This window comes from Nicotiana tomentosiformis, chromosome 10 (genome assembly GCF_000390325.3).
Source record: "Nicotiana tomentosiformis chromosome 10, ASM39032v3, whole genome shotgun sequence".
Taxonomy (NCBI): domain Eukaryota; kingdom Viridiplantae; phylum Streptophyta; class Magnoliopsida; order Solanales; family Solanaceae; genus Nicotiana; species Nicotiana tomentosiformis.
Window position 1 is genome coordinate 61,473,510 of NC_090821.1, and position 23,779 is coordinate 61,497,288.

General features: G+C 38.9%; 1 protein-coding gene and 1 non-coding gene across 2 annotated transcripts; both read right to left on the minus strand.

Annotated features, from left to right (window-relative positions):
* Positions 1-4,622: 4,622 nt before the first annotated feature.
* On the minus strand, positions 4,623-4,729 carry LOC117280986 (small nucleolar RNA R71). Its single transcript, XR_004511576.1, has one exon. It is a non-coding gene; the product is annotated as a small nucleolar RNA R71 (small nucleolar RNA).
* A 15,191-nt stretch (positions 4,730-19,920) lies between these two features.
* On the minus strand, positions 19,921-23,658 carry LOC138900280 (uncharacterized). The gene is made up of 4 exons (XM_070187001.1): positions 23,334-23,658; positions 22,040-22,138; positions 21,078-21,231; positions 19,921-20,173 (listed from the first exon to the last, which is right to left on the minus strand). Exons 1-4 carry the CDS (start codon positions 23,656-23,658, stop codon positions 19,921-19,923), a joined length of 831 nt encoding a protein of 276 aa, XP_070043102.1.
* Positions 23,659-23,779: the final 121 nt, after the last annotated feature.

Sequence of the window (23,779 nt, forward strand, 5' to 3'; positions counted from 1 at the left end):
GAATAACACTAAAAATGCTCATTAGAAAGAGATAAAATTCCTCTAATAAAAAAGCGGAAAAATAAATTTAATTAGAATTTGAAAACTTTTGGTAGTTTATTATTATCCAAATTTCCTTCCCTATTTCCACTTCTCATATATATAATTAGAAAAATATTTTAGAATTTTAAACAATTAAATTTCAACTTACTAAATTTATCATTGATTAGTATTAAAGAAGGAGAATCATCTTTTTATATATTTTATTTATTATTTAGATATATAATAAAGTCATGCACATATATTTTGTGCAAGAATATAATAGAATAATGGTAAAAAGGTGATGCTAGAACTAAAATTATACGAGGGAAGAGAAAAATAACAATTGTACTTTACTTTTAATGACTATGTGCAAATTCCAACGAATTGACACAAGTTACAAGCCTGCGTTGCACTGGAAATCTAAAACGTGACTTAGCATTCCATGCGTTAGATATTCGCATATCAGGTTTTAGGTGTGATGCATTTTTTTTAATTCTATTGATTGTATGATGTTTTATGCGCTTATTCAAGCAATTTAAACTAAAGTCAAGGCATCACCAACTTCTGTATGACTAGCATCTACATGACCATCATCTGCACCTCCAATCTCTATTGCACCTCCAACCTCTGCACCAGCTATGGCTTTTCCACTCTGAAAGCTAGCCCACCAGAGTGTGAACTTACCCCACCATTCTTAGGTATCACCGAAAAGAGAGGGAAGCAATCTCATCGCTCCAAACAAAAAGTTGAGTTTGCTGACCCAATAAGCCCAACCACTAGCAGCGTCAACTTGAGATTTACTATCAGCATTCGCAATTGTAAAAAATGGCCTTATCTTGTCGATAAATTCAACAATTTTGTCAATAACACCGGATAAGTCATCCACAACTTTCGCTAAAGTTGTACCCTCGACATCAGCAGGCTGCTGCAAACTTTGTAAAGGCTAGTAGAGTGATTGATTCTCCTGAAACAAGGTTTCTTTCTTCCTAAAATGAAAAAAGGTAGAACATAAATATCAGTAATTAAAACTGGCATAGTTAATTGTTTTAAAACTCAGATTTCATAACTCAAATATCGAACTCACAAATTTAACAACTGAGATTTTTCATCTCAAACTTAGCAATGTCAGATTTAAAAATTCGGTTTTGAAAATTCATATTTAGCAACTCAGATTTATATCGAACTCAAATTTTGCCTGAGCCTCACTATCAGCATTAACAACTCCAAAGAATGGCCTTAGCTTGCTAATAAAATCAACAATATTATCAATAGCACCAGACAAACCATCCCCAATTTCAACTAAAGTAGTAGCCTCAACATTAACGGCTGATGCAATTTTTGTAACGATTGACGAAGTGATTGATTCCACAGAACCAATGCGTCCTTCTCCCTAAAAACAAAAAGGATAATGGAACATAAAAATCAATTCAGATATCACAACTCGGTTTTCAAAACTTAGATTTCAAATTCCAACTTCAAAACTCAGATTTCAAAATTCAGTTTTAAAGACCATGTCATTCTACCTGCTATTAGGAATTGCATAAACTTAACATGAAAGAGAATGATAGCCTAATACACATATGTATTTGATAATTTCAGGTTACTATTAAGGAGGCTCAATCCAATTAGTATTCTAAAGTTCTAATTAAAAGTTATTCTTCGTACTTTTGATTTATAATATATTCTCACAAGACATAAAAGTTTAACTTCACCTAATAATATTATTATTATTATTTATATTGGTAAAATTTAATTCAAATTAATAATAAGATGTTAGCCATTTTTTTGTCATACATTACCTTGGATTTTGTTATAAAATAATTTTATTTACTAATATGAAGATTTATATAACTTAACTCAAAGTTCTAAAATATTTTTACTATTAAAAAGTAGGCAATCCTTTTTCTTTTTTTTTTTCCTTCTAAAAGTTTAATAATTTTTTCTACAAATTTTTACATTATCTAAGTAAAAATAAAATAAAAAAAAATAATTTTTGAAAATCATTGGACATCAAAATTTTGGAGGCTTGAAACAAAGGTTTTACTAGTTTTTCCTTGAATTCCCCTGGTTACTACAAACACAAGATAAAGCCAACACGCTAAGAAAGAAGACAAGAGAAAGATAAGAAGAAGCTAAAATAAGTATACATTACGCCATACCAGCTAGAGAATTTCTCAATTATTAGAAGAATTGCCTTATTTCTTGGATGACAATAGTGGGTTGCTCTAGTGGTAAGCACCCTCCACTTCCAACCAAGAGATTGTGAGTTCGAGTCACCCTAAGATCAAGGTGGGTAGTTCTTGGAGGGAGGGAGCTGAGGGTCTATCGGAAACAACCTCTCTACCCCAGGGTAGGGGTAAGGTCTGCGTACACACTACCCTCCCCAGACCCCACTAGTAGGATTGTTGTTGTTGTTGTTGTTATTGTTGTTGCCTTATTTCTTGGATAAAGTTTCTAATGCATCTTTAAGATTGCAAATGAAAGAGGTGTATGGCCCGACCGAATCGTCAAATGATAAAAATATTGTGTTAATTAAATGTTAAAATGTTGACTTATAAAGATAAGAATACCCAAAGATGTCGTGCTATAATTTCATATATTTTGATGTTATTTATCATGCTTGCTTGTTGTTGGATGCTAATTTGTGTGACAATTAAGCTTAATAGAGTTTATTTTACATGTAGGAATACTTGGACATGAAGTGAAGAAAAGTTTCACGAAATGGTATCTCAAAGCTACAAAATGGAGCAATAAAATAAGACGTGCAAGCAATAAAAAGTCATGGCCGGAAACAGTGCAAGGCTTTGTCTAGGGCATTATCGTTGGCGCCTCTGATAGTGTCTCGCGAGGAAGTGTTGGCACCTTTGATGGTACCTCGCGGAGTAATATTGGTGCCTCTGACAATGCTCTGCACCGACGATGCTATTGCGAGCCACTTTTATCTCCTCATTATGTTTGGACATGTGGACCTCGGTCTCACCATATAAATACCTCTTAAAGTTAGTTTTTGAAGGGTTAGACATCATTAGAGAGGCAAGAGGCTATAAAATACTCTGGAGCATGAATCACAAGAGTTTTTCTCTCTACTTTCCTTTAATTTATAGTTTAATGCTTTTGGATATTACTATGATTATCTACACAATTATGAGTAGCTAAACCCATCATCTAGGGTTGATGAAATCAATTGTTGGATGAAGTCTTGATTGTGTATTGATATAATTGAGTCATTTTTACTCTTTAATTATTCAACTGTGTGTTTCTTGTGGCTAATTAAAGGGCCCTTGATTAATCGTGTCTAGTTATCTTGTATTGCTTGAGAGAAAATATTTGATTATATATTGTTGTTGAACAATGACACTTTCAAGTAAGTTAAGAGATTAATTACTTGGATTTAAATGCGGGATTAGAGATAACAACATTTTGGCGCGGTCTTTATAAGTTTTACGAATTGTCAGCTAGAGTAGTTCGAGAGAACACTTCTAATAAATTATTGTAATTGATCGAGTGACAATGGCGATAAACAAGAACTCGTCATCTTAAGAGAGTGTTGCGGCGAGATTATAGTTAACGTGTTAGGAATTAATTTGACAATTGGAAAAATCACAAAACCACAGATCTTTTTATCCTTGATTCAATCTCATTCTTGCTAGTTGATAATTTTATTGTCATTTCTTCTTAGTTAAGTAATTTTTGTTAATTTTCAAATCAAAACTTGAACTGTGAAAGTTGTCTGAGCTTATCAGTAGTGATACTCAAAAGTTACAGAAAATAAGTTAGTTCCCCGTGGGATTCGACTCCGGACTTTTGAACCGAATTATTTTTGCAACGCCTGCTTAGTTCTTTTTATAAGGCATAGTTGGGTGTGATTAAATTTTGGCGTCGTTGATTGTGAACTAACTGTGTTATTGGTTACAACTTGAAAGAATTGCTGTGATTTTTAGTTTAGATCAATTATCTGTGGTGCTAAAAATATTTACATTGAAATTATCACGTTTGAATTCTCCTATCCATCAGGTGCATGCCTAGAAGCTCCTTGAGAACTGGTGAACTATTTAAAGGTCTCTCAGATCCCGAGAAAGCATTCAGGACATTGAATCGGGCTAACAAGAAGGGCAAAGAACTAAAACAGAACGAACAAATCAAAATTGAAATGGGTGACGTCGAGAACGTCAACAGGAATAATAGAAATAATCAAGTTGACCCAACCATCATAGTGGTAGCACCCCTTGTGTCGGAGGCTGCTCTATATGATTGGGCTCAACTAACCACTAACAGTCTAGGAACTACAATTGCAGTCCCTCCGATACAAGCGGAAACTTTTCAAATTACAAACAACATGCTGCACTTACTGCAGAATAAAGGTTTTTCTCCGGGTCTTACATTGAAGACCCACAGCAACATCTGAAGAATGTTCTATCAATTTGTGTCACTCAAAGATAGCCGAATATGACACCCGAAGCAATCAGATTGTTACAATTTCCATTCTTGGTGATTGGGAGGCTCAAACTTGGTTGAATGCACTCCTAATAAACTCCATTGCTACTTGGGAGGAACTAGTCAAGAAGTACTTAAACAAGTTTTATCCACCTAACAAGACTGTAAGGCAAATTGATGAGATATTGCAGTTCAGGCAGAAACCAACTGAAACTTTGCAAGAAACATGGGAGAGGTTTAAGGGTATGTTGGTGAAGTGTCCACACCATGGCATCCCGGATCAGATTCTAGGATAGAGATTCTATATGGGTTTGGCTGACAGTCTGAAGGCTAATATAGATGCTTCAGTCGGGGCTGCATTCTTGAGCAAATCATTCACGGAGTGTAAGATTCATTTTGACAAGATAGCTCAAAATTCAGGCTAGATGACGAGGGATACAATACTCACTCCAATAGTGCATTTTGTTGCTCTTGACCCAAACAATACAAATGCAGAAAACATAGTCACTCACATGACCCAGATGAGCTTGCTGACAAAGAAAATTGATAAGATTGGCACGAAGCAGGTTCACATTGTTGACACAACCAATGGAGTCCTATGCACTCCTTGCATCAATCAACTGTATGTTTTCTCATGAAGTGGAGAAAATAAAATCTAGGGCTTCAAAGAAGACATGAATTACGTAAATAATTGTGGGGGTTAGATACAAGGTGGACATCAATGAGGAACTCAGAATAACAGTACAAACCATCCTAACAACAATACAATGCCAACCCTGCAAGAGCACGACCACATGGTCAGGTTGTGCCTTATCAAAGGCAGCACATATACAATCAGTCGAATCAATAACTAGCCTATCAACAACCTCAACAACAATATATAGTGAGATAAGATGATGGGTTGTTCGAAATTAAAGGAATGTTGCAACAACTCATTGGTTCCAGTGGGAAGATGGAGGAAAAAGTCCACCACATGCAAGAAAAAGGTAGTTTCACATGACTCAACTATCAAGGGCATTGAGGTTCAATTAGGGCATATATCCATGGCTCTCAATAATCGTCCTCCAAAAACATAGACATACATATCAATCCGAAGGAGCAAGGCCCAAAACAACTAATGGCAGTGAGTCTTAGGAATGTAAGGGATTTGGATAGAGAGCAAGAATTTGCTCAATCTAATAGAGAGGCAGTGTCACATACTCCAGTTCCAATCGCGATCGATGAGTCGACTTAGAGGTCGTAATTGAGCAAGAACAAGTTGACAAAGGCAAGGAGAAATAAATTGAACAGTTCCCATAACAGGTATTAGAAAAGACTTCTAATCAGGAAAAGACACAGAGCAGTGGGCAGAAGCTACTTCCAGCAACATTCCCTCAAAGGTTGGCAAAGTAAAAGAAAGATGATCAATATAGGAAATTCATGAAAATGCTCAGGCAGATTCAATTGAATATTCCTCTGATGGATGCTTTGAGGAAAATGCCAGGCTATGCTAAAATGATGAAGGATTTGATGTCTCAAAAGTTTGACTTCCAGGACCTGTGTACTATAACTTTGACTCAAACGTTTAGTGTAGTAGTGACAATACATATGGCTCAAAATTTATATGATCCCAGTTGTTTCAGTATCCCATGCACAATTGGAAGTTATGCTTTTGCTAAAGCATTGTGTGACTTGGGAGTCAATATGAACTTGATGCCTTTGGCAATCTACAGAAAGTTAGGCATTAGTAGAGCTAGACCAACATCAATATTGTTGCAATTGGCTGATCGCACGGTGAAAAGGCCAATAGGAATTTTGGATGATGTGCTCGTCCAAGTGGGGAAGTTTGTATTTCCTGCTAATTTTGTTATTCTTGACTGCAAGTTTGACGAAGAAATACCCATAATTTTGGGAAGGCCATTTTTAGCTATTGGAGAACATTGATTGATTGTGAGACCGGAGAGTTGAAAATGAGGTTGAACAATGAAGAAATAATATTTAACGTTCAACAATCTATGAGGAGGCCAAGCAAATTTGCAAATTGTTCGCTAGTGGAGGCAGTTGATGTGATACTACAAGAGGAGGATGAGACTCTTCATGTGATAGACCCATTAGAAGCTTGCTTGATAAATATAAAAAAAGTTGATGGTGAAGAGTTGGCGGAGTGGGTTATGTCTCTTAAAGGTCAAGGTTTCTAGAAAAGAGAACCTCAGTTTGAGCCCTTACACTTAGAAGAAAGAAAAGCACCATATGTGAAGCCGTCAATAGAGGAACCACCACAGTTCGACCTAATACCGCTTCCAGCTCACCTTAGGTATGCTTTCTTAGGGCCTAACTCTACTTTACCTATTATTATCTCATCTAATTTGTTAGTTGTGCAAGTAGAATAACTCTTACAGGTGTTACAGAAATGTAAGACTGCTATTGGTTGGACCATCCCGGCCTTTTGCATCTATAAGATTCTCTTGGAAGAGGTTCACAAACCTTCCAGGGAATATCAAAGAAGACTGAACTCGAATATGAAGGAAGTGGTGAAGAAGGAAAGGATTAAATGGTTGGATGCGGACGTCATCTTTCCGTTTTGGATAGCGTTTGGGTAAGCCCAGTCCAATGTGTTTGAAGAAAGGTAGCATGACTGTTATACTGAATGAGAATAATGAGTTGATCTCTACTCGTACAGTCATGGGTTGGCGAATTTGCATGGATTACAGAAAACTGAACATTGCCACCCGAAAAGATCACTTTCCCCTAGCATTCATTGACCAAATGTTGGATAGATTTGTAGGGAGGTCTCAATTCTACTTTTTGGATAGATATTCAGGGTACAATCAGATCACAATAGCCCCTGAGGATAGAGAGAAAACGTCATTAACTTTTCTGTATGGCATCTTTGCCTTTCGAAGAATGCCTTTTGGCCTATGCAATGCACCGGCTACTTTCCAGAGGTGTATGCTAGCCATTTTCATTGATATGGTTGAAGATATTATAGAAGTCTTTATGGATGATTTATCAGTAGTGGAGAATTCATTCAATGTTTGTCTAACAATTTGAGAAGAGTGTTGAAAAGGTTTGTGGAGACATACCTGGTGCTGAACTGGGAGAAGTGTTATTTTATGGTACAATAAGATATAGTTTAGGAGCATCGAGTGTCAAGTAAGGGTACTGAGGTCGACCATGATAAGGTTTATGTGATAGAGTAGTTATCGCCGCCTACTTCGGTCAAGGCAGTAAGAAGTTTCCTTGGGCACGCCAGTTTCCACAAGCGATTTATAAAGGATTTCTCTAAAATTGCTAATCCCTTATGTAAACTGCTTGAAGAGGATCACCCCTTTGTGTTTTTTGATGATTGTAGGTTAGCATTTGAGGATCTAAAGAAGAGATCGGTGACTGCACCAATCATCATTGCACTAGACTGGGAGCAGCCTTTTGAGCTCATATATGATGCGAGTGACTATGCTATATGAGCAGTTTTGGGGAAGCGAAAGGACAAAATGGTGTATCCAATTATACCATGATTTAGAAAGAGATATTGGTTGTAGTGTTTACATTCGACAAATTCAGGTCTTATTTGATAGGTTCAAAAGTGATTGTTTATACTGACCATGCATCACTTAGGTACTTGATAGCAAATAAGGAGTCAAAGCCACGCTTGATTCATTGGGTTCTTTTGCTACAATAATTCGATTTGGAGATCCGCGATAGGAAAGGAACAGAGAACCAAGTGACAGATCACCTTTCAAGGTTCGAGGGAGCTGAAAAGAAAGTAGAGGTTGAAGATATAACAGAGACATTCCCGGATGAATAATTACTAGCAGTGGAAATGGAGGAGACGCCTTCGTATGCTGATATTGCTAACTATTTGGCATGCGGTATTGTACCTTATGAACTCTCTTCGATTCAAAAGAGAAAGTTCTTTTGTGATTGTCGGTCTTATTACTGGGATGAACCTTTACTTTTTAAAATTTGTGTGAATAACATGATCTGGAAGTGTAAACCAAGAAAGATCAATCTTCTATTTTGCAGACTTGCCACGCTTTACTATATGGTGGGCACTTTGGAGAAATTCAGAAAGATGCGAAGGTGTTGGAGTCGTATTTGTTTTGGCCGACTCTATTCAAGGATTCCCATGCCTGGGTTAAAAGTTGTGATGAGTGCCAATGAACCCGCAACATATCTCGCCGTCATGAGATGCCGATGACTACAATTCAAGAGGTGGAAATGTTTGACGTGTGAGGGATTGATTTTTTGGGACCATTTGTCAGATTGTATGGTAACAAGTACATATTGGTAGCAGTCGACTATGTCTCCAAGTGAGTTGTAGTTGTGTCTCTTCCAATAAATGATGCCAAAGGAGTAATAGGATGTTTAAGGAAAATTATTTTCACACGGTTTGGCACTCCAAGAGCTATAATCAATGATGGTGGAACTCATTTCTATAATATAACATTTGCAAGGCTGTTAGAAAAGTATGGAGTCTGCCATAAGGTTGCCACACCTTACCACCAACAAATGAGCAGGCAAGTGGAAGTGTCCAATAGGGAAATCAAAAATGTCCTGACCAGGACTATGAATGCGACTCTGACTGATTGGGAAGGAATTTGGATGATGCGTTATGGGCTTACCGCGCAACATTTAAAACGCCAATCGGTATGTCTCCGTACAAGTTGGTGTTTGGAAAAGTATGTCATCTTCTGATGGAGCTTGAGCAAAAAGCCTTAGGGCACTACGGCAATTGAATTTGGATATGGAATCCGCGGGCACAAGTAGAGTTACGGAGTTACATGAACTCGAGGAGTTCCGGTTCCAGGCATTTGCGAGTACAAGATTGTACAAGGAAAGGATGAAGATGATGCATGAGAAGCACATTCTAGATAGGAACTTCAAACCCGGAGATCTAGTGTTGTTATACAACTTGAGATTGAAATTTTTTCCAGGTAAGCTGAAATCTAGATGGTCGAGACCATTTAGAGTTGTGCAAGTATTCTTAAGTGGAGTTGTAGAAATTGAGTCTGAAGATGGGACAAACAGGTTTAAAGTGAATAGGCAAAGGTTGAAACACTACCTTGGAATGATTGAAGAGAAAGGGGAGAAAGATGTGATGTACTTGGAAGAGCCCCAATATGTGAGCGAAGTGTAATCCTGAAAGCCTGTGTTGTGCCACGACGTTAAATCAGGCGCTTCCTGGGAGGAAACATATGCTCGTGTTGTATTCGTCATGTCATGACGTTAACTAAGGCGCTTATTGAGAGGTAACCCAATTCGTAGAGTATATTTAGTTTAGTTTTATTTTTAGTTTTTGTTTGATATTGAGGCGGACTAACAAGTGAGTTTTGAGTGAATTTGAAGTGTTTTGATAGGTTGTGGAGCTACTTGGAAGAAATATGTGTTCGTGGCTAAAATAGTTATTGTAAAGCGAAAAATAAAACATTGATCCATCGCCAGGTAAAGTCGAATGCACAATCTTAGTATACCTCGCATTACTTAGCATAAAGGTACAGTTCCCCACACCCCGCCCTGCGCTAAAAATTCACTACCCCACACGATGCCTCGCAGGGTCAAGCACGAGTCTGTTATGCGCCCGCTAGTGCCTCGCAGGGTTTAGACGTCGCCCCTCACACGGCCTGGTTGTGTCCAACGCTGAAATATTAGTGTGTCTGAGGGCACCTCACGCAGCTTCAAGGTCGCGTCTCACACTGCCTCGTGCAGCCCAGCATCAAGAGGCCTAGGTAAAACCCACACGCCCTAGCCCCTAAAAAAACAAAAAAAAACAAAAAAGGAACCTTCTGCCTTACATCTCCCAACCCCATTGTCACGTTCCCAAGTAGAAACAAAAATCCAAGTTCTTCAAGTCTCCACCTTACCCCACCGCCTCGTCCTCTCTCTCTATTCCTAGATATGATTTCTCTCTCTCTCTCTCTCTCTCTCTCTCCCCCTCTCTCTCTCTTCTCTATTCTATCTTTTCTATGTAATTACTAGTTGTTGGGTAATATGCTCTACAAGGTTCAACAATGGTGCAATTATGCTAAAAGAATTCCCAACCCCAAATACCCCTAAGATATCTTGTGATTGTTGTAATGAGTATTTCAAAATCGATTCCCAAGTTGATTTGGGAGGGTGGATAAATCCCTCACCCACAAAAAATCTCACACACAAATAATGCATACAAGGTGTTCGATAAATTGCCTCATTGGCGATTTTAGTCCCAATTAGAGCCCGAGTCTCCGGGATTGGTTGTTTTGTATTAGGTGAGCATGATTGATACGATAGCCTACATGTGGAGTGACTCTACGTAGTTGGGGTGGATTGGTAAAGTGTGTTTGCAATGACATACGGGCTATGTGTAGTGCCACAATTTAGATGCTAATACACTTATTTGATGAAGGCGAAGTCTGAGTAGCCTATGGATTAAAGTAATTAGCATATCTTAGAGCTTTAAGTCTGGGGGCACTCCGACTTTATTTTTGTGATAGTTCTTGTTTCCTTGAATTGACATTTGGTATGATTGACTGGTACATGCAATATGGTTCGTTCAACAGCTGGTTCTAAAGCACCAGCTAAGGCACCACCAAAGGCAAAGGCCACCCCGTCAAGCCCACCGCCAAAGAAAAGGAACAATGTTGAGGCTACATCTGGTAGTCACAGTGGTAAAGGCAAGTAAGTGGCTTCTGCTTCTACTGAGGCGCAACCTCAAGAGAAGGCAACTCATGAGTATGGCATCAAGATTATGCCCCCATCTGGGAAGGCATGGTATAGGAAGTGTCATCCAAACTCATATCTCCCTAATTTTGCAGTTGATGAGCACAAATTGAAGTCCAATTACCTTCAGATTTGGGAACGAATACATGAACTAGGGCTGGGTTTTGTATTTAAAAATCTTGGAGAGGCAAACTTTAGCTTAGTGCGCGAGTTATACGTCAGGTGGAACCGTGAGGCTGAGGATCAATTGGTGCCTATTCGTGGGAGGCTTATTGATATTTCAGCTAGCACATTATGTAGAGTTTTTGATGCCTCTAGTGTTCCATGTGGGCCGTTGTGTGACTTTATTGACCGGCCTACTTACATAGTTTTTAGGCACACGCTGTGTGGTGTTAATTCGAATGCGGTGTATACACGGTACAAGAGATACAACACCCATGCCTCTTTTCCTAAAGTAAAGTTTATGAAAATTGCTAAAGTGTGGTTGCGCTTGGTGAACATGAGACTACTTTCGTGTGATCATGATTCTGTTGTTGTCCGGGAGAGAGTATGTCTACTGTATTTCTTGATGAAAGGGTGGCCAGTGAATGTGGGCCAGTTGATACGCAGCCATATGGCACAATATAGAAAGGACACACTTACTAGGATAATCTTTGTGAATCTGCTTACGCAATATTTGCGTAGGGAGCAAATGGATGAGGAGCCCAGGTTTGACATGTTATCCGTGGGCCAGATGAGGAAGATGGTATGACATTTACTATAGCGGAGCGTCAGGCTCGCGATGAGAGCATCATGGTTCATTTGTATGGGATGATGGACTTGCAGTTGTGGATTGGGGGCAGGCCTGCTACTTCAGAGGAGAGGACTTAGTTGACTGAGTGATTCCCGCTCACCATACATACACATCGATTGGTTGGTTTAGTTGTGGGCCATAGGGTGCCACCAAATGAAGATATCAATACTCCAGAGCATTCGGTACATGGCGACGAGGAGCAAGTTGCTCCAGCGGTTGTTGCCACTGGTGAGGATATGGGTGATGATGTTGATGATTGGGATGAGGCTGACAGAGTCTTCTTCGATGAGAGCCATCGTCTCGAGGAATGATCGGGGAGTTTCTTATTCACCCTTACTACTTTAATTATGCATTGGGTACACTGCATGTTTTTAGTGTGGGGTGGGTAACTCTCTTTTTGCATAGTAGTAATAGATTAGTAACCATATTAGCTTCTTATATTTTTAATTTCTAGATTCGTATTTTGTTTATTGTTAGCTTCTTATATTTTTAATTTCTAGCTTTTTATTTTCTTTATTGTTAACTTCTTGTTTTATTTTTTTAGGATGCTTATATAGAGTAATATAACCATTATAATAGTATTTAGTAGTGTAGTAGTTTTTATTTTTTTTATGAAAAGAGAAAAAAAAAAGACTTTTCCCGACGATAGATCTCATAGATAGTTTTCTTGAGGGATTTAAGACTAAACAAAAATACAAAAAAAAATTAGAAAATAAAAAAATACAAAAATATGTCTTTTTTCCCCTTAGGTAGTAATAATCCCTCGTGGTTATTCTTTGTGCCTCGGTTCTTTTCTGGGATGTAACTTGAACCGGATAATAGTTTTAATTTTTATTTTTACTTTTAGAGTAGTATGTAGGAAATAAAGGAGAAGAACTGATGTGATTCGCACCTTTTGACTTGTTTGATGGTTGCATAATTAGGTTCTGGCATGTTTTTCACCTTCCCTTAGCTTTAAATATATGATGATGTGTCACGACCCAAAACCCAAACCGTCGTGATGACACCTAACCCGACCCTTTAGGTAATCCAATTAACTATAAAATATAATTTAATAATACTGATGTGAGCCAAAGATGAGATAACTGAATTTATATAACTCCCCAAGGACTGATAGTACAAATCATGAGCTTCAAGATATAGAGTTTACAAAGCTGTTTTGAAATAAAATACACCATCTGTTTGAAATATACATGAACATAACTAAAATACTAAAGCTATCAAGATCAAGAGGTAGCTATGACTAGAACACATGTACATCTTCAGATCCATCTCCCACCGTACGCAGCTACATCAGCATCCAACATCTGCACGCAAGGTGCAGAAGTGTAGTATGAGTACAACCGACCACATGTACTCAATAAGTAATAAACCTAACCTTAGGTTGAAAGTAGTGACCAGCTGGGATAAGGGTCAGAGTCCAACACCAATACCCAGTAACAGTTCATAACAATATAATGAAGTAACACAAGTAATAACTCTACGATAAAAATTCTCATCTCGTTCATAGTTCCGGAAAAATAGTCATTTTCTTTTCAAGTATTACTATAAAACTCAAATCTTCTGCCAAAAAATATGAGTAAGTCTGAAAACTGTGATTTTTCTTCCCAAAACTTTTCCATAGGTAAATGTTTCAGTATCAAATGGCATGAGGAAAGTACATCTCTATGGCTACATGTCAATGTGTATGAGAAGTTATGAATGACGTGAGACCGTACAACATGAGAAAAATGCATCTCTATGCGTATATGACAAATGCGCATATCGAATGCGATACAACATAGTGAACAGCCATATGCATACTTTCAGAGTATCAATCCACTAATTCCTCCCGGTCACTCAGTCCTCCCAATCACTCAGTCCTCACAGTCACTCAGCACTCGCACTCACACTCACACTCACACTCAGTAGGTACCTGCGCTCACTGTGGGTGTGCAGACTCCAAAGGGGCTCCTTCAGCCCAAGATCTATAATAAGCCAATCATGGAATAAATCAATAGTAAATGTTGCGGCGTGCAACCCGATCCCATCAATATCCTCAAAATCAGGCCATCAGCCTCACTTAGTCATCAATCTCTCTGGTCTCTCGGCCTCACAATATCATAAAAGATCTACACAAAAATAATGATATGATGTATTGATAAATGGTGACAAAGACTGGGATATGATATGTAGATGAATGCGTATGACTGAGTATGTAATTTCAATATAAACAGATAACTCAACAGCAGAAATGACCCCAGTGGGTCCCAACAGGATAAGCATATAGCCTAGACATGGTTTCTAACATGGATCACAGCTCAATCACTCGAGCACGTAGAGATTTCATGGATACAAATAAGATTAGAGGACTACACAGTACCACAGAAATAACCGAGCCACAATTCACATGGTGCACGCCCATACGCCCGTCACCTAGCATGTAAGTCACCTCAACACCAAACACATGTTAAGTATATTCGGGGTGCATACCCTCGGCACCAAGTTTAGAAGTGTTACTTACCTCGAACGAGTAAAATCCAATATCGAGCAAGCCAAACGATGCTCCAAAAATGCCATACCATGCGTACCGACCTCTGAACGGCTCGAAACTAGCCAAAAGCAACTCAAATACATCAAATAAAGTCTAAGGAAACAATTTCAATTGATAAAGGTCAAATCTTTAATCAAAAGCCCAAAATCAACAAAAACTCAAACCCGGGCCCTACCTCGGAACCCGACAAAACTCACAAAATCCGACAACCCATTCAATTTCGAGTTCAACCATACTAGTTTCACTCATATCCGACTCCAAATCGATGTTCAAAACTCGAAAATTCGCTTTATGAAGTTTTAGACAAAACCTCCAATTTCCTCTTTAAAATTCACCAACCAATTGCCATAAATGAAGATGGATTCATGAAATAAAATCAAAACCAAGTAGAGAACACTTAACCCAATCCATATGGTGAAACTTGCTTCAAATATCGTCTCAATTCAAGCCCCCAAATCTCAAAATATGATAAAAGAACCAAAACCTTAAAATATATAGAATCTGCCCAGCAATTTCGCAATTGCGAACCAACTTCCGCTTCTGTGGAGTCGCAGGTGCGACCCATCCTTCGCATCTGCGAATAGGCCCAAACTCAGTAGCCATCACTTCTGCGATCATTTCTCCGCTTCTGCGGTCGTGCTTTTGCGCCCAACAACCGTACTTGCGTACTTTGCTCCCAAACGAGTACTCCGCTTCTGTGCCAACGATCACGCTTCTACGCGCACGTAGGTGCGCTTCCCACTCCTCTTCAGCGATAGTTCCACAGCCTAGCCATCTTTGCAGATGCGCCAATTCCTTCGCTTTAGCAGCCACCACACCTGCAAAAAAACAATCGCAGGTGCGCAACACCAGAACCACCTCCTCTTCAGCAATTCAACATGAACAAAAATGATCTGAACCTCGTCTGAAACTCATCCGGGCCACTCGGGAGCCCGTCCAAATATACCAACAAGTCCTATAACATAATAAGGACCTACTCGAGGCCTCAAATCACAGATAATAACATCGAAACAACGAATTGCACCTCAATTTGAACTCAAATGAACTTTCAACTTTCATCTTTCAACTTCCAAAACTCGCGCCGAAATATATCAAATCAACCCGGAATGAATCCAAATTTTGCACACAAGTACCAAATGACATAATGAAGCTATTCAAATTCTCGGAACCACAATGTGAACCCGATATCATCAAAGTCAACTTCTGGTCAAACTTATGTAGTTTCCAAACCTTCAAATTTCCAACTTCCGCCAATTATTGCAGAATACTTCTAGAATTTTCCAAATGCAAATCTGGGCATACGCCCGAGTCCAAAATCATCATTCGGACCTAACAGAACCATCAAAGCTCCGCTTCGGGGTCAAATTCACAAAAGTCAAACTTAATAACCTCTTCCAACTTAAAGATTCAATAATGAAATTCATTCTTCCAAATCAATTCCGAATAAGTTGAAACCAAAACCGACAATTCACGCAAGTCATAATATATCATACAGAGTTACTCATGCCCTCAAACTACCGAGCAAAGTGTAAAAGCTCAAAATGACCGGTCGGGTCGTTACATCCACCCCCCTTCCCTCACTTAAACATACGTTGGTCCTCGAACGTGCCAAGAGTCATTCCAAAGCCATCAAATTGCCTCGAACGTACCCGGGGGTGAGCCTACGTCACCCTAATTCATATAAGCCCGACGACACCACCAAACTGATGATCCTTAATCCAACCTTAGCAATAAACCTTGGAACCCAATTTCCAACATCCGGAATTCCTTGCAAGACCCGAATCTCGCATGCACACACTGTATAAGTCTGAACAAGCTGTATCAAGCCATAGCTCAGGATGCAATCACATTATATATCACATAACTCAAATACTTATAGCAATAATTTTCTACCACAATAACTGCACGAAGCAAACTCGGTACCGGTAATAAACCTCATATCAAACAAAACCTCGTTCTAAAACCTTCGTACACTGCCAATGATGAAAGAAGCATGCAGAAACTCATAACTTCTTATCATATCAACAAGTCAAGGAGCTCCCTCTCCTTTGACAAGAACTATAGACAATTTCTAAGCCGACCAACGACATTATCCTTCCAAATATACCGCAAACAAATTTGATAGCACCTATTCAAGGTCTGATCAGCTCATCTCATCACATAACCACTTTACTGACATGCCACATCTATACAACCTAAAACCATAACCCACACAATCCGTGCACCAATAAGCAACAACCCAAATGTACTCAATCATCAAAAATGACTCAAACGAGAGAACCATCCCACAAGTTCAACAAGAACCACTACAACTACAATGCTACAAACCCATCTTACATAGTAGAACCAAGACACACGAATCTAACATAAAAGATCCCGACATAACCCAGTTGCAATGCGCGACCCCCTCCAAACACGGGTCCATATGAAACTCCTCAAGCTACCATGCTCAAAATCAACAACTACACGCAATTCGACATCAAATACACGAAGTGTATGACCATAACCACAGAGAAGCAAATAGTACAATATACTACAGTCCGGAGATAATATAACCAAGGCGCAATCAATCATTCGACACCCCAATAACCATCTCACTCAAATCCCACTACAAGACCCAAACAGAACCGCACTATATGTGCTTATAACCAACAAATCATAACCCCTTGTAGCATAGAGAAGTAACATATAGATCATATCAGATCACGAATAAGCTCAACTCTAACTGAATGGCATATCCCCCAACAATAGTAGTAAGGAGTCGACTAATCTAACTCGGTGTAGAATACACATCGTCGTTGGGGCTACCAATGGGCCCCAAATCAACTCTGGTCATCCACAAATAGATAAATAATCCTCTGAAAGTCCACAATGACCTAACCATAACATATACTATCATCTAGCTATCTTTGGCCAAATCTTCACAGTCCACAACCATGAAGCAATCCGCTTTTGAGAACTCCTGATCTCCAAATTAGTAGAACACATAAATAACCGTATATGATCCCAACTCCACCGCCCAAATGTCTAACACATCTCTCATACATAATCATCCCATGAGGAATACTTCTATAATCCTTACATACCATAGAGAAAAATCTGAAAATCGACAGTCGATCAACCAGGGAAGTACAGAAATACCAATGAAGCATCTGTAACTTAACACTCAGTGCACCTTCTGAAATGTACGCTCTCCTCGGGAAATACCAAGTAGTAATATCATTCATCTAGTCATCTAAAATAGCTCATATTGTCTAATAATTCATGCCCTTCCTTTCAAAACTAAATAATGACCTTGCACACGCAAATCTTAATCTCACACAACATACCGCATATATCATGAATGTCACGACCCAAATCGATGGGCCATGACGAGTGCCCGAGCCCTACCTGTCGAACACCCCTAAGCATGGGTCTAAGATATAAACATGAATTAAGGGTAGGTTATGAATAATGTATGTCAATAAACTGTTGAATCACGTGAATAACATATGCCAAGAAAATATGCCCAAAATATATATATGCATATACATACGGAATACGGTAAGGCGAGCCAACAAGACTATTATAGACAACTATATATCCAAAATTAAAAGCCAACAAGGCCACATACTATCCAACTATACGTGACTATTTACATACCTCTAATAGAGTGTACAACTGTACAAAGGATGGGATTGGGCCCCGTCATTCCCATATATGTATACAAATATATCGTACCAAAACCCAAAGCAGCTCCGGATCAAATGGAGCACACAAACACTCGCTGATCAAGGATCCTAAGAAGGGGGACTATCAGCCTCTCTACTTGCACCTGCGTGCATGAAATGCAGGCCCTAGGAAATAGGGGCATTAGTATGAATAATGTACCGAGTATGTAAGGCATGAAAATCAGTACATAGAAGTCATAAAAGAAGTATGGAGTAAAGGAATCCGCCTGTAAGCCTAAATAACTTTGTGAATCCTGAAATATTTATAATGGCGTGAATGTGCATATAAATGTCATATCATGCATAGGTATATGCGTACATAACGTCATCAAGCCTATGAGGGCATCCCACCATATCATCTCGGCCTTAGTGGGCGAAATCATCAATGTATACCAACTAATCAAGTGGTGCTGCGTATATAACGTTGTAACCTTTACTCATACCCCATATATATATATATATATATATATATATATAACACACCATATGGTCATAGGTCAATGTATATGTATAAATGAATGTAATAAAAAGTAAGTAAATAAGATCTCGCAGAATGTCATAAAATCAATATACATTTGGATAAATTTTATCAACTACATATTATTCTGAGACCCATGAACAGAATATATAATAATAAGACACATAAGGAATCAAGAACATATGCACCCCTAGTGCTTCTATGAATAGAGGCATTTATCAAAGTTGTGTGTTTGCTCGTTTAATTTTTATCGTAGGGATCACGCCAAAAGGAAAGAAGGGATAGGCTTAACATACCTTACTTGATGAATTTATCAAACACTTTTACTTGAGCTTACCAAGAACAATTTTTGCTCCTTCTAAATCTTTGAACAAGAATCAAGCACTCCTTATGATTATGGCATATTTCATGTTGCTGAACATATGGAGTATCATGTTGTGTACGTTTTTGCTATTTTTCTAAAGTAAGAGAATCCCCAACAATAGAAGTAAATATTGCAACATCCTTTCTATATCTCAAATTTCCAAAGAAGAATAAAATGAAGGCTTAAGGGATATGTCGTGCATTTGCATGTGTAAGCAAGGCACTTTAAGTGTTATGACTCATATATGCACATTGGTGCCACCCTTGGCCAAATTAATGCCATGTGGCAGCCCACTAAAGTTCCTCATCCACTTAATCCTATTTAATACCATAATTATTTCCTTAATCTCTCATATTATTCCCACAATTAATCAATTATTCACATAATTAATTCTAGCACACAACTTACTTAAATATTAATATACTTTATATTCCTTACTATCATGGTCATATGGTACCTTGAATGACACTAGTCCATAAATACGGGGTATTATAGCTTGGACCGTATTTTATCCCAAATTGACAAACTTCATCGAAACTCATTCTTTGATTTGTTTACCCTCTAATCTTCACGGTACTCACTTATCATATGTTATAAATAACATAAATACTTATAACCTAAAAAATAATCTCATTCCTGAGCTTACGTCGATTAACTTACGATGAAACTTTATTGTACGAAAACGCAGAATGTAACATCCTTCCCCCCTTAGAAACATTCGTCCTCGAACGTGAACTCTTAGAGACTTGCAAAACTTTTGCCAGAGTCTTTTTATACACTGAACTACTTACTACCAACCTGCCATGTAGGAAACCAACTAATACAAGGCCATATAGGGCCGTATTCATCAACATCGACAATGGCCTCACACTACCAATGACAAAATCTAACACGAGAATCCATACACGCACCTTAAGGCTGTGATGTCTCAGTCTGATCCTCCTCTGGAAGAAGAAACAAGTGGGGATACCTAGATTTCAGGTCTTCTTCAGCTTCCCAAGTCATTTCTTCCATATTATTGTTTCTCCAAAGTACTCTAACCGAAGCTGCGTTCTTAGTTCTCAATCTCCGAACTTGTCTATCTAGTATAGCAATGGGAGCTTCCTCATATGATAACTGCTTTGTGACCTGAACATCATGAACTGGCACAATTCTAGAAGGATCTCTGATACACTTACGAAGCATAGACACATGAAATACTCGATGTACTGACTCCAAGTCAGAAGGCAAGCCTAACTCATATGCTACTTGGCCTACCTTGCGTATGATCTTATATGGTCCAATGTACCGAGGGCTAAGTTTTCCTTTCTTACCGAACCTCATAATGCCTTTCATAGGTGATACCTTTAGGAATACCCAGTCTTCAACCTGAAACTCCAAGTCTCATCATCGATTATCTACATAATACTTCTGATGGCTTTGAGCTGCTAATAGCCTTTCTTGTATAAGATTAATCTTCTCAATTGTCTGTTGTACCAACTCTAGTCCTACTAACTTAGTTTTCCCAACATCGAACCATCTGATAGGTGACCTATAATTCCGTTCGTAAAGAGCTTCGTATGGAGCCATTTGAATACTAGAATGATAGCTATTATTGTACACGAACTCAACAAGTGGTAGATGATCATCCCAGCTATCCTTGAAGTCTATCACACAAGCCCGTAACACATCCTCAAGTATCTGAATAGTACACTAAGCTTGTCTGTCTGTCTGGGGATGAAATGTTATACTAAGATTTAGTTGAGTTCCCAATCCTTTTTGGAAGGACCTCCATAAATTAGCTGTAAATTGAGCACCTCTATCCGAGATAATATATATAGGGACACCATGAAGTCGTACTATCTCCTTAATGTAAAGCCTTGCATAATCCCTTGCTGAATACGTAGTCCTAACAGGCAGAAAATGGGCTGATTTTGTAAGTCTATCAACAATCACCATATAAAATCGAACTTACGTTGGGTACGAGGTAAGCCTATGATGAAATCCTATTAATTACTTCCCACTTCTAAGTCGGAATCTCTATAGCCTGCAATAATCCACCGGGTTTTTGATGCTCAATATTAACCTACTGGCAGTTAGAGCACTGAGACACAAACTCTGCTATATCCTTTTTTATTCCGTCCCACCAATATATTTCCCTAATATCATGACACATCTTTGTTGCTCCTGGATGAACAGAATAACGAGAATAGTGAGTCTCTCCCAGAACCTGTCGGCGAAGCCCTGCAACATTAGGGGCACATAATCATCCTCGATATATGAGGACCCCATCTCCTGTAATCTCAAATAATGTCCTCTTTTTGAGGGGTTTTATCTCTGTAATGAGCTAACATAGGATCCTCGTATTAACGTCTCTTCACTTTAGTTACTAGAGAGGATGTCGTCGTGACCTGAATAGTAACTCTGGTATCACCTGAGTCCAGTAATCAAACTCCAAGACTAGCTAGCTGATGAATCTCATGGACTATCCCACATTTCTCTGGCTATAAATATGACAGGCTACCTATAGATCTACGGTTGAGAGTGTCGGCTACTACATTCTCCTTCCCCGGATGGTATAAAATATCAATGTCATAGTCTTTCAGTAGATCCAACCATCTCCTTTTGCATAAATTTAACTCATTTTGCTTGAAGATATACTGAAGGCTCTTATGATTTATATAGATATCAACATGAATGCCATAAAAATAGTGCCTCCACATCTTTAGTGCATGAATCACCACGGATAACTCTAAATCGTGGGTCGGTTAATTTTTCTCATGCTTTCTTAGTTGTCTAGAAGCATAAGCTGCAACCTTACCATGTTGCATCAGTACACAACCCAATCCAATGCCCGAAATGTCATAATAGATAGCATAACCATCGGTTCTCTCTGGGAGTGTTAGAACCGGTGCTGAAGTTAATCTTCCCTTTATTGCCTAGAAACTCCGCTCGCAAGCATCAATCCATTGAAACTTAGCTCTCTTATGAGTCAACTTTGTCAATGGTGCAGAAAGAGAAGAAAATCCCTCTATGAATCTCCTGTAATAACCTGCCAAACCGAGGAAGTTACGAACCTCCGTCGGTGTCGTAGGTCTATGCCAAGTCTTCACTGCCTCAATCTTTTGGGTATCAACCTGGATACCCTCACCTGAAATAATATGCCCAAGGAAAGCTACAGAATTCAACCAGAATTCACATTTCGAGAGTTTTGCGTACAACTTCTCTTTTTGTAGAATTCTTAGCACCGTATGCAAATGATATGCATGCTCAGCCTCTGAACGTGAGTAAACTAATATATCATCGATAAATAAAATCACGAATAGATCTAGAAAGGGTCTGAACACACGGTTCATAAAGTCCATGAATACTGTTGGGGCGTTGGTCAAACCGAATGACATGACATGAAACTCAAAGTGCCCGTATCTGGTCCTGAATATTGTCTTCGGAATATCTTTCTCCTTAACCTTTACCTGATGGTACCCAGACCTCAAGTCTATCTTCGAGAAACACTTGGCACCCTGCAACTGATCAAATAAATGATCAATCCTCGGGAGCGGGTATTTATTCTTGTTCTTCACCTTATTCAACTGCTTGTAATCAATACATATTCGCAAGGAACCATCTTTCTTCCTCACAAATAACACAGGTGCTCCCCACGGTGATGTACTAGGTTTAATAAAGCCTTTTTCAAGCAAATTCCTTAGTTGTTCTTCCAACTTTCTCAGCTCTGCAGGTTCCATTCTATAAGGAGGAATAGATATCGGTTGAGTATCTGGTAATATATCGATAGCAAAATCAATATCTCGCTCTGGCGGAAGACCCGGAAGCTCATCGGGAAAAAACATTGGAAAACTCATTAACCACAGGGATAGACTGAACGGTTGGTGACTCTACTTTCACATCCTGAACCCGAACTAAGTGATAAATATAACCCTTTTCTAATCATCTTCCCTGCCTTGAGATAGGAAATAAACCTGCCTCTCCGCGACGCCGTATTACCTTTCCACTCCAAAACAGGCTCCCCTAGAAACTAGAACCGAACCATCTTTGATCTATAATCAACGTTAGCATAACAAGAAGCCAACCAATTTATACCCATTATAACATCAAATTCTACCATATCTAACTCAATCAGGTCTACTACCGTAGAACAACTATGAACTACTACTATATAGTCTTTATATACCCGTCTAGCTATCATTGGATCCCCAATAGGTATGGACACCTCAAAAGGTTTAAAGGTTTTATCCCAAACTTACTAGCAACCAACGAAGTGACATATGATAAGGTGGAACCTAGATTAATCAATGCATATACATCATATAAAGAGACTGATAATATACCTGTAATAACATCAGGTGACGATTCCTGATCCTGTCGACCTGTTAATGCATAAATGCGGTTCTGAGGACTGCTCGAGCTTGATGCTCTACCTCTGCCTATACCACGACCTATTGGTGCTTGTGAACCTTGACCAGGGAGGCGTACTAATGATGATGAACCAGCTATAGATCTCGCTGGTTTTACTATGCTTGCACCACCTTTCGTCGGACAATCTCTCATAACGTGTCTTGGATAACCACAAGTATAACAAACACCCAACCCCATAAGGCACTGCCTGGCATGCTTCTTACCACACTGAGCACATCGTGGAAAGGGCTGCCTCATCTGACTGACTCACCCCTATACTGAAAACTAGAGGCCCTGGAATTCTTACTACGCCCTAAATATGTGGAACAATCAAATCTCCTATCAGCAAACTGAGGGGGTGCTCTAGCCGATGGCTGGG

Excerpts from the sequence above, each read along its gene's own strand:
- LOC138900280 (XM_070187001.1), bottom strand. The coding sequence starts at position 23,658 with ATGAGGCAGCCCTTTCCACGATGTGCTCAGTGTGGTAAGAAGCATGCC. Across the intron at positions 21,232-22,039 it reads TAACTTCCTCGGTTTGGCAG|GGCTTCGCCGACAGGTTCTG; the intron begins GTTATTACAGGA and ends CTAATGTTGCAG. Across the intron at positions 20,174-21,077 it reads TCTCAGTGCTCTAACTGCCA|AGATCCTTCTAGAATTGTGC; the intron begins GTAGGTTAATAT and ends TAAGTGTATCAG.